General features: G+C 37.1%; 1 protein-coding gene across 5 annotated transcripts in view; it reads right to left on the reverse strand.

The window, feature by feature from the left end:
* The window catches only part of LOC117402299 (collagen alpha-1(XII) chain-like), a 100,483-nt gene that overhangs the window by 51,743 nt on the left and 36,491 nt on the right, over nucleotides 1–12,249 (reverse strand). For 3 of the 5 annotated variants that reach the window (XM_059023517.1, XM_059023516.1, XM_059023518.1), the window contains exons 18-31: nucleotides 9,423–9,575; nucleotides 9,213–9,332; nucleotides 8,889–9,053; nucleotides 8,455–8,601; nucleotides 7,715–7,854; nucleotides 7,367–7,496; nucleotides 6,115–6,260; nucleotides 5,822–5,951; nucleotides 5,449–5,585; nucleotides 2,621–2,750; nucleotides 2,289–2,428; nucleotides 2,039–2,171; nucleotides 1,899–1,925; nucleotides 1,198–1,337 (exon numbers count right to left, since the gene is read on the reverse strand). In XM_059023517.1, the coding sequence (XP_058879500.1) occupies nucleotides 1,198–1,337; nucleotides 1,899–1,925; nucleotides 2,039–2,171; nucleotides 2,289–2,428; nucleotides 2,621–2,750; nucleotides 5,449–5,585; nucleotides 5,822–5,951; nucleotides 6,115–6,260; nucleotides 7,367–7,496; nucleotides 7,715–7,854; nucleotides 8,455–8,601; nucleotides 8,889–9,053; nucleotides 9,213–9,332; nucleotides 9,423–9,575 (1,838 nt within the window). The remainder of the gene's footprint in view (nucleotides 1–1,197; nucleotides 1,338–1,898; nucleotides 1,926–2,038; nucleotides 2,172–2,288; nucleotides 2,429–2,620; nucleotides 2,751–5,448; nucleotides 5,586–5,821; nucleotides 5,952–6,114; nucleotides 6,261–7,366; nucleotides 7,497–7,714; nucleotides 7,855–8,454; nucleotides 8,602–8,888; nucleotides 9,054–9,212; nucleotides 9,333–9,422; nucleotides 9,576–12,249) is intronic. The other 2 variants (XM_034003298.3, XM_034003301.3) reach the window with 1 other exon arrangement.

The following is a 12,249-nucleotide window of genomic DNA, read 5'->3' on the forward strand; positions in this document are numbered from 1 at the left end:
TCTATGTGTCGGTGTTGGGATGCTGACTCTCAGAGCTATGTAATCTTAGTATTGTATCTATGTGTCGGTGTTGGGATGCTGACTCTCAGAGCTATGTAATCTTAGTATTGTGTCTATGTGTCGGTGTTGGGATGCTGACTCTCAGAGCTATGTAATCTTAGTATTGTGTCTATGTGTCGGTGTTGGGATGCTGACTCTCAGAGCTATGTAATCTTAGTATTGTGTCTATGTGTCGGTGTTGGGATGCTGGCTCTCAGAGCTATGTAATCTTAGTATTGTGTCTATGCGTCAGTGTTGGGATGCTGACTCTCAGAGCTATGTAATCTTAGTATTGTGTCTATGTGTCAGTGTTGGGATGCTGACTCTCAGAGCTATGTAATCTTAGTATTGTGTCTATGTGTCGGTGTTGGGATGTTGACTCTCAGAGCTATGTAATCTTAGTATTGTGTCTATGTGTCGGTGTTGGGATGCTGACTCTCAGAGCTATGTAATCTTAGTATTGTGTCTATGTGTCGGTGTTGGGATGCTGGCTCCCAGAGCTATGTAATCTTGAGCATAAGGCTGTTCAACTGAAGGATAGAATAACATTACCAGTAAGAAAACAGAGGCCCATTAGGGAATGTCAAGGTTTTGCACTCACCAGCTCGAGCAAGACTTTGTGTCCTTGGAAACATACAAGTTTCAGAAAGAGCTGATTTAGCTACATAATTACATGTATGCAATATAAGAATAGTTACACCATTACAGGCTATTTATCCCACTCCCTCCTCCATGTCCGTTGCCATGTCAGCATATAAAAATGAGAACCACATTAAACAACAGTGTAAAAGGGTTTGATACAAATATATTAGCAATCTTCATTTTATGATACCCTGTTTATGTCAAATAAATTTGCCATATTCATTAAGAGTTACCAGAAACCCAATTATATCTTCATTTCTGTCTTTTTTTTATTACAAGAGACTGCTGTAGTTTAATTTTGGCTCCAGATTAAGGAACAGCATTTAGTCAGATATATATATGTACTCCCTTCATACAGCTACATTTTAATAGCTGCAATTATTTTTTTTATTCTCTGATAACAGTGTTTTGTTATTGTTTTCTCCCAACAGCCTGGCAAGATTCTTAAAAATCTTTACGATGTAGAAGCATAACCACTCACTCGAACTTGAAAAACAACGATGTTGCTACATTTACCGTGAGCTCAGGCCCTCCTGCTGTTGGCACGTATGCGACCCTGTATCTCAGTACTCTGCCGGTGGCAGGGTCCCACTTGACAGTCAGGGTGCTGGAGGTGGCATTGTACACCTGGAGGTTGAACGGGGCACTCATTGGGTCTAAGGAAAAAAAAATACATGACTATACATCACAACACAGTCACTTATTATGAGGATGCACTGTCAAAATAAATGCATTGTTTATCTTTGAAGTCAAGTTGTACCTAGCAAAATAATTCCTGCAAGTGTTTATAGGTCTCAAGCGTGCATTTTTAAAAGAAAAATTAAGTGTTATAGGAACGTTTTTAAAAATAATTCTAGCTGGTACTACACTGGGTTAAGAAGCCCTCAGTGTGCTTCCAGCAAAGTCTGTTACTGTTTAAATTCCATGGTTTCTTCAGGGTCAAAGCGTGTTAGTCAGTAGGGGAATGAGCTGTTTGATTAATTGCAGGAAAGAATAGACCACCAAGAAGACATCAAGTTTTAAAATGAAAATACAATGTTGGCCATGTGCTTCTTTCAAAACTGTACAATGGAGGTTCATGACAGGTAAGATTAATGAAATGATTGTGTTAGCTACAACCACTTTCAATGTAAGAACTTTAGTGAGCCCAAAAGTGATAGTTATGCACAGTAATATTGCTACACTTTTATGCTTTATTTAAAAAAAGAACACCTTACCTGGTGGTGGTGGTTTATATTCTGACACTAGAAAAAAATGAAAAAATGTATAAATAAATGCAACCCAATGATAAAATAATGAACATTTTCTTTTTACAAGCTTTTTATTGAAGTATTTTCATTTTTAAAGTGGGGCTTACAGGTACGCTGATTGCCCATTAGGTCTCCACTTTCCGATTCATCAGGGTAGATAGCAGTGACATGCACTTTATACAGAGTATCTGGAGTCAGATTCTCCAGCAGATGGTTGTTTTCGTCACTGTTGAGGATTGCCTGAGGGGAGAAGTCAAGCAGCATTAGTCTTACCCTAATCAACTTGAAAAATTGTTTTAGACATAAGATGCTGACACACATACTGTTGTCAAACACAGCATTTGCTGTAGTCCTTACATATTGTATGTCTGTGCCTCCCTCTTCCACCCAGCCAATCCTGTAGAGTGCCACATCTGGAGCTCCATGGTCCCATGTAGCCCTAAAGCTGGTCTGCGTCACTTCAGAGAACTGCAGATTTTTAGGTGTTGGAACAACATCTTCACATGGGGACAAAATATACAATATAGTTATGTTTTATATTTTGTTGTATTAATATATAGTCAGATGTTCATAGTTAATTCTCATATGTCTTAATGGAACGGTTCTATTGTACTGGTGTTAACTAATGTATTTTGTTACACTGTTTTTGTTACAAAGCAAGTCCCTTTTGATTTGTTATAATGCCTTACCGGTGGTTGCTTGTCCCATCATTGGTGCTGCTGGTCCTTCATCATATACAGGAGTAACTGCTGCATCATATTCAGTTTGGGAGATAAGATTCACTAAAACATTTGTTGTTTGTCTTCCATCCACTTCAATCTGCAAAACAACATGGTTAAAATGGTCATAATATCTTAAATACATGGTATTTAATATCTTAAATATATCTGTTGGCATTTTAGAGCTCTGGTGCTATATACAAATAATAGCATGTCAAAGGAATTTCTACAAAAGATTCCTGGAGCCCCATTTCGGTACAGTTACAGAGTTTATGTTTTCACATTGTGCAAAGTGGCCATTTATTTGACTGTTATTTTAAGGATTAAAGGCCAGACACATGCTTGCCATATTCAGCCTCTAGTAACCTACTACTAAGGCAAGCCTAGCATACTGCAGACCTCCACCTGGTACATCCCTCTGCTAGGTGTTACACTGTCACAGGGGACTTTAACACACAGGGGGACAAAGTAGGCCACATTCCATTTCAGCATGCTAGTGCCTTCTCCAGTGCATTGCTTATTCCTTAATAATTATACCTAGACCATCTACTGCAAAAGTCAAGCTGATGACACTTGATATTTTCAGCGAGCACTGTCTGCAATAACCACATAAAAGTGTACATCTCTATTACAAGACATATAGCTAATACTAAGAATGTAACAACAGGAACACTTGGTTACAACAATGACCATGTGCAAAAAGGGGGGTCTACTCAATTAATCTAAAAAAGATCAAAATATATACAGCTGACAATAAAACCAATTAAAGCAAGGAACTTTTTAGAAAACTAAAAATGTCATTTTTTTCTTTTTTTGTCTTTAAAAAAGTTTTTTGAATGGTGTTGATATTAAGATCTGCCATCATTATGATCAACCGAATGACCTAGAAACGACAGCAATAAGTAATAATGGCATATAACAGTGGATCCTAGAAAAGCAAGAAGCTTTGTTATGCTAGGAGAGGTGTTAACATGCTCCGGCCAACATATGGAAATGAACAGGAATGATCATCCTTTTTAAATCAAATGTACCAGATAAAACTGAAATTACAATCTGCTAACATTACAATCCACAATCATTTCACTGTGGGTACACTGTCAGTACTATACTGGGGAACCACACATGGAAGTCAGATTCAGTATTTCATTCATCCTGTGTCCTCTTCTCTCTGTCAGTGTCCTCTGGCAAGAACGTGCTGCATGGTTAGCCTTTGTGGTCTTGAAGATTCTCTAGCATGTGTACTGCCCTGACAATGCCAGTACCCCTGCAGCACATCCATTAAAAAGGATAAGTATCACAAAGTCAATCATTGTCCTTGTACATTGAGCTTTTGCTATCTTTCTCCCACTGAAGTGTCTGATGTGTGATGATGCAGGAGAAAGCAGGAAATCCAGCTCTCCACTTTTTTTGAACTTGCAGTAAAACCATGGGTGTTCTGGACCAAGTCCCCAAAGAAGATTAGCTCAGCCTTGCCTCAAGAGACACCTTGTATTGATATCCTCAAAAAATATATCCAAACAAAAATGTTCAAGGTGGATTATAGCAATGTTGTGTTTGTGCAGTCCTTGATCCAGTAATATGAACTTGTCCATCAGTTTGTCAGTAATTCCTCAGGCTAAACCCTCCTGTGAAGTTTGCTGAATTTAAATCCGCAGAGGCAAAAACAGTATTATCCATTACCTCCCACTGTAGAAATTATGATGCGTGTCCTGGAGCAATTTATTTTTCAGGATAAAGTGTTCAGCTGGGGCCAGAAAGTCCAGCCAACAGTCTTCAAAAGTTAGTACCTTCAGCAGACCAAACCCATAAAACATACACCCCACGTAATTAGAAGAGGCATTACTGTTCACGACTGCTTTAAAATCCCCTATGCTACCTGTTCCACAAGACACAGCGGCTCTGCGGTACACCAAGCTATTCCCAATGTGTTAGGAACAATTCCAATTACTCCTGAAAATGTGTTAGCCAAGTATCTTTTATTATCCCCTGATTTAATTTCAAGGCACATATTATTTACTGTTTCTGAAATAGACATCATCTTGCTTGAACTACTTATACCTTGTTTTAAAAAAAAAAAAACATCTGCTGTAGTGGGTTTAAAGACCTAACTACATCAACCATTCTTGATGTCAGTTGATCACGCATATTTTTTCATGCATCCTGAGCCATTCGAAAAAAAAGGCATAATTCCACAGTAGTGACGTCAAAAAGTGATAATTCCTCTAGAGGAAAATATACTTGAACTTTGACTGCTCGAGACATCATTTTCAATTCAAACACAAACACAAAATGTCTCATTTTCAATCACTCGACAACATCCACAGCACAGAAATGTTTATTAATGATCAACACAATGAGACTATGTTAAAAAAAATGATGTAAAGCTGGTACATTCATATCTCAGAGAAACTGGAGAGGAACGGGAAATTAAAACAGGTAAAGGCAATTATCCAAATACAGCTGAAGCACTAACGGATAACAACATAGAACATCTGTACAGCACTGAAACACTACATTTAAAAAAAACAACTGTACTGCTGAACCTCATCTTCTTTAATATTAGCATCATAAAGGTATCTATGTAATTTGAAAAAAAAACAATAGACGGGCCTCTTCAGTGAGTTACAGGAAAACAAATCCACCTTGGGTTTCTGTGACAGTTTATAAATGACTTGACCTTCGGTCTCGTAAGTTATGATGTCACAGAAACCCTAGATGGAATTATTTTCCTGTAACTCACTGAAGCCCATGTTAAAAAGCACCTTGCATTAATCACCAGCTAGAATGCTTCCACTCACCTCCTTGGAATCTCCAACAGTAGGCTTGTATGTGATGATGTACTTGCGCACTTTGCCTGGAGCTGGATCCCAGGTTAGTCTCATCGTACTGTGTGTCACTTCTGTGATCTGAAGCTCTCCAGCTGCCGGCAGTGGCACTGAAATATACAACAGGGTACTGCAGTTGTAGCGTAAGTCAACCGCAACCTCAAGAGTAGTCATGTCTCTACCTCACCACTTATGAATTAATATTAAATAGTTGTATTAATTGTTTTTGAAAGGGATTAGGAGCAGTGTGTAAAATGGAAGATTCCAGACACACAGAGAAGCTCAGACTGAGCTGATTTGAAAGGTACAGGAAACACTTAAGGTTGTATAATAAAATGAAGCGTACATGTCACTTCCTGTGAGGTCAGGGGGTCACTTGCTGCCTCATTGTGGAGTGCATAGATGGTTAGTGTGTATTCAGTGTTGGGGAGCAGCTGTTCCAGTTGAACGTCTGTCACATCATACCCAACCCTCAACTGAAAGAAACAAAAGTCAAGCACAATTGTGAACAACACTTTGAAAATGCTTGTTTTATTCCTTTTACAATTTACAAAACGTGTGGCATTCCATCATTTCCTTAAAAATGGCCAGTTTTCATATCATTGCATTCACTGCTAGTTTTGAAATGCTGTATGTTACCTCCTTTTCCACTGCTGGTACTGTAGCATTAACTGGTTCATAGAGCACCAGATAGCCAGTGGCTCCACTTGCTGCGTCCCATTTCACTCGCATTGTAGTCGTGCCGATATTATAGATATTCAAATTTCTTACAGATGATAGGGGCACTGCCAGGACATGTGGAATACAGAAAGGCAATGTCAAGAAAAGTCAACATTCATTAATTCAATTCATCAATCAAAAAAAGCACATACTCCTCCAATAAGCTATCCTACTACATTGTAAACAAACTTTAAAAACAAAACTGAATAGACTTAATATTTAAACAAGTTAACAACACAAAAATGCAAAACTTAAAAAAAGAATACGGCACAATATTACAAAACCTGGACCCTGCCTCAGCTGGAAATTCTGTATCAGACATACAGCTGTGAAAGTTAGCCATAACACCTCAGAATCTTTAATTGTTGTGGAATGTGGTCAGAGGGGTGATGGATTGATTGATTGTCAATCAACTCCTGGACACATGCTATAAAAAGAACAAAATCAATGCTTGTTTGGAGTTTGTGTTGGAGCGTGGAGAGTTCAGTGAATTCACTGCCAAGCCTGAACAGTGTAAGAAAAGAGAAAAAGAGAGGAGAGAAAGAGAGAGCACGTGCATCATGATAGCTGTGCTTGGGTGCTGTTTTGTTATGTAGTGTTTTGGATTTGTTTGTTTAAACATTTTGTTTGTTCCTGTTTGTTTGTTTTATAAATAATAAAAGTGCGCGGAAGCGCTAAACAGCAGTCACTGACTCTGTGTTTGCTATTGCTGCAGTTGACCAGCCTTGACCGCACGCCACTTTTAGTAGAACAATATAGATATTAGATCTGGATTTCATTAGGTCAAGAGTTATGTGCTGTGAAGAGGCCTGCCATTGTCCTAACACACTCTAGCATGCATACTAAATGCTGTGTGTGATTTAGAAACTTGAAACTTTACGTACCAAATTCTGAAATCTGTCAAAAGCTGTGCACTTCGAAGGAAAATAAATAATGTCTGATTGCCTGATGATCTGGCATTAGTTGAATTAGTTGAATGCTGTTTCCATTGCTCACTTTTACAAATTACATAAAAAAGAATGGGCACATTTTGGGGAGATTCATGGTAATCAAGGTTGGGTATTGGGCCAGGAGACAGAAAATGACAGATGTCCATAATAGCAGCTATGATAATCAGTGTAGGTCTGAATTGTAATATGAAGGTACATAGCTGTCACAAGTACAGACTTACATGTGGCTTCTCTGCCTTGCAATGGCGCACTGCTTTGCTCTCCATTTACAGCATACACATTGACCTTATACATGGTTTCTGAGTCCAAGCCAGAGAGCACTGCAGTTGTAGTGGATCCATCTACATATAGCTGAAGATAAAAAAAAAATGTATTGATTTCCAAACACATTAATAAGTGAGTCATTTATTTACTTTAACTACGTTTAATGTTATTAATGTGTTGTTACAATATTATAATGCAGCCACCAATTAGGCAAGTAGGGAAAGAAGTAAGGAAGGCTAAAGTTAATCTTAATACCCGCTTGACTATATGTAAATGTCTCTCAAGTGTATTCTATGAGCACCAACCTCCATTGGTTTGTCTCCTGCTACGGTCATGTACTCCACTCGATAGCTCTCCACAGGTCCACTGGGAGCAGTCCAGGAAGCCCTAAATGATTGAGCTGTCACCTCTGATGTTATTAAATTTGTGGGAGCATCTGGTCCACCTGCAGCAACATGAACATGCAAACAGAGAGGTTCACAAAGATTGCTTCTCAAACACTACAATGAAGATGCTGTTTGGCTTTTCCACCCATACAGTTCATTTGGGGTTGTTAGCACATTGTGTTGGTATCTTTAGTATAAAACATCCATTCCATTTTATAATGAATTCAGTCCAGGCCAACAACACTCAGCAATTACCATGAAGTACATAAGTTCTAATACAGTAGCAAATTTCTTTTTTCTACCAAGGTATACTAAAACAGGCTTAAATAGTGCCTCTGCCTATTTACGCAACTGTATCAAAACATCACTACAGCTAGTACACTATCCCCCTAATAATTACCTTTTCATAAGCCTACTCCCCAGTAGGCTAGGACATTGCATGCCACTTTATTTACTGAAGATTTCAGTCTTGGCATTTGAAATCACTGTTAAAACATTTACTTGCCCCCCTCCATTTCCTTAGCAATAACTACACTCGTACTAGAGCAGCAGTTCATAATGTTACTTTGATGTTTTCTATATCTGTCTATTTCTGGCTAAGGGCTAGATAAACACAAAGGCAGACATGGTTACTGTCAAACATTTAAAAGGGTATTTACCAGGGCCTTTCACACTATTACAGAGGTTATTGTTAAGATCATCAACAATGTCAAGAAGAAAGGAGAAGTCAGCCACGTTGTACATGTGAATCTCATCTGGGTCTGAAGCAATCGACCTCAACTCGCTCTCATCAGCATTTTTAACACCTGAAATCAGAAAAGACAGCCAGTGTATCTGGGTGTTTACCATTTGACAGGACAAACCTGACAGTATAAGGCAATATACCCCTGGATGCACAGCTATGAAATCTAGGTCACTTAAGTGGTTCAAGCAATGGGCACAGTGTTAAAAAATGTAGGTCAATATTAGCCTTTGTATCTCAAAATGTGATTAATGCCGGTGTTATGGGTGAAATGAGACTACAATACATTTTTTACTATAAATAAATAAATAAATAAATAAATAAATAAAAACAAATAAAAAGCCTACGCACCAACAGCATACAGTTCGATATCCTGGTCCCGTAAGCTCTTGGAGCTTTTGATGATGTCATCTTGTGATTTGCCGTCAGTGACTAAGACACCTATTTTGCGTGCATTAGGACGAAGACCAAACTCAGGTTTAAAGTTGTTCTGGAGAATGAAATTCAGAGCCAACCCTGATAGGAAGAAAAAAAAAAACAGTCAAAATATAGTTTGAAGTTTTATTGAAAAGACAAAAAACTGAATACAATTCAGTTTTGAAAGATATTATATCTTGAAATAGTTTTGAATAGTGTATGAGCAGTTCTACAATATATGTGCAGTACATAGCATACCAGTTAAAGTGTTGCCTCCTTTATAAGGTAAGTTAGCCACTGCGTTCAGCAAAGACTTCCTGGTTTTATGTGCGTTAAGATGCCACTCAGTCCTTGGATCTCCACTGTACTGGGCCAGACCTCGATAAAGACAGTTACAGAGTTAGGGCCTCGTTATGCTCCATGCTCAAATCAATTTAAATGTTTTTCCCACATTTTTGTACCACTCACCAACTTGCACTCTCTCAGGGCCGATGTCAAAGACTCCTACCATGCGTGCAAGGAATGCCCTGATGGTTTTGAAGTTCAGACGCCCAATACTCCAGGACCCATCGACAAGCACCACGATATCTGCTTTTGCTTTAGTCTTACATTGCACTTCTGCTAGGGCAGACAGAGAAACTGGTTAACACACTGAGCTGTTTAAATGAAAACGTGTATCATTCTGGTAAGAGATCTCAATAAGTGAAGACGTACAAGGGTATACAACACAGATGGTGCAGAAAGGTGCACTGCACTGACACAAACATTACATAGTAAGACAGAGGAAAGGTTGGGATACAGCTTGTACAAAATACACAGTTAATACAGATTTGAAACAATATTTTGGATAAAACATCAAGATGAATATTACAATGTCTATAAATCAAATAAGGTCACAGTTATGAAAACGTTTACAACGCTGAGGATTTCAAGTTAAGCTTCTGTTGGTGCTGAGGATCCCTTTACTATCCATGCAGTTCCTTGGACTTGTGCCATTTTAGCTTCTGGATTCGACACGGAAACCATTTCATGGAGAAATGCAAGCCATCAAGACATGAAATAGGTCAGGGATTCTTCTTTGAGAATTATTATACATTCCTCATCAGGGTCCGGAGCTAGTGTTCCAGATGCCTGAAGGATGAAAAGGATTTTTTGTCCCCTGCATAACATGCAGCTTCATATTTATATGCTGTCTAAGCAGGTAGAGCTGTCGAGCAATTGAAAGACGTTAGATTAATGCATTATTTTTGTAAAAAAAATAAAAAAAATAAATAGTGTAAAAAAAAAAGGAATTTGTTTAAGACCATACCTTCTGCCATACACCTGTTCCAATACTGGCCCATTACATGTTAGTATAGTATGCTTGCTCAGTGTAATAGAAAAATAAACAATGGTCGAAATTCTCAAAGTTCTGTTTTCCAAATTGCTCTTAAAAACTAAAATTACAAATCTACTGTAACAATAACAAAAAACACCCATTTAAGAAAACAAGCCCATAAATGAAGTGGCTGGGTTTTTTTATTTCATGTCTGCCATCTTTATTAGATATTTATTTCTTTACTTGTTAATTATTTTAAACTAGTATTCTTAACAGTTAACACAACCTCAGTTCAAGATGGAATACCAATATGAATGAAAAGAACGTTACAGGAACTCTGTACTCTCAGGATAATGGTAAAACCTGAAGCATAAACCATACATACAATACAAACTTGTTTACCTGTGACTTGTATTACACAGTATTCTATACACTAGAGTATTACACTGTATTCTATACACTAGAGTATTACACTGTATTCTATACACTAGAGTATTCTATACACTAGAGTATTACACTGTATTCTATACACTAGAGTATTACACTGTATTATATACACTAGAGTATTACACTGTATTCTATACACTAGAATAGTACACTGTATTCTATACACTAGAGTATTACACTGTATTCTATACACTAGAGTATTACACTGTATTCTATACACTAGAGTATTACACTGTATTCTATACACTAGAATATTACACTGTATTCTATACACTAGAGTATTACACTGTATTCTATACACTAGAGTATTACACTGTACTCTATACACTAGAGTATTCTATGCACTAGAGTATTCTATACACTAGAGTATTACACTGTATTCTATACACTAGAGTATTACACTGTATTCTATACACTAGAGTATTACACTGTATTCTATACACTAGAGTATTACACTGTATTCTATACACTAGAGTATTACACTGTACTCTATACACTAGAGTATTCTATACACTAGAGTATTACACTGTATTCTATACACTAGAGTATTACACTGTACTCTATACACTAGAGTATTCTATACACTAGAGTATTACACTGTATTCTATACACTAGAGTATTACACTGTCTTCTATACACTAGAGTATTACACTGTATTCTATACACTAGAGTATTACACTGTACTCTATACACTAGAGTATTACACTGTATTCTATACACTAGAGTATTCTATACACTAGAGTATTACACTGTATTCTATACACTAGAGTATTACACTGTATTCTATACACTAGAGTATTACACTGTACTCTATACACTAGAGTATTACACTGTATTCTATACACTAGAGTATTACACTGTACTCTATACACTAGAGTATTACACTGTATTCTATACACTAGAGTATTCTATACACTAGAGTATTACACTGTATTCTATACACTAGAGTATTACACTGTACTCTATACACTAGAGTATCACACTGTATTCTATACACTAGAGTATTACACGGTACTCTATACACTAGAGTATTACACTGTATTCTATACACTAGAGTACTACACTGTATTCTATACACTAGAGTATTACACTGTATTCTATACACTAGAGTATTACACTGTACTCTATACACTAGAGTATTACACTGTCTTCTATACACTAGAGTATTACACTGTATTCTATACACTAGAGTATTACACTGTACTCTATACACTAGAGTATTACACTGTATTCTATACACTAGAGTATTCTATACACTAGAGTATTACACTGTATTCTATACACTAGAGTATTACACTGTATTCTACACACTAGAGTATTACACTGTACTCTATACACTAGAGTATTACACTGTATTCTATACACTAGAGTATTACACTGTACTCTATACACTAGAGTATTACACTGTATTCTATACACTAAAGTATTCTATACACTAGAGTATTACACTGTATTCTATACACTAGAGTATTACACTGTACTCTATACACTAGAGTATTACACTGTATTCTATACACTAGAGTATTACAC

This window comes from Acipenser ruthenus, chromosome 5 (assembly GCF_902713425.1).
Source record: "Acipenser ruthenus chromosome 5, fAciRut3.2 maternal haplotype, whole genome shotgun sequence".
NCBI lineage: Eukaryota > Metazoa > Chordata > Actinopteri > Acipenseriformes > Acipenseridae > Acipenser > Acipenser ruthenus.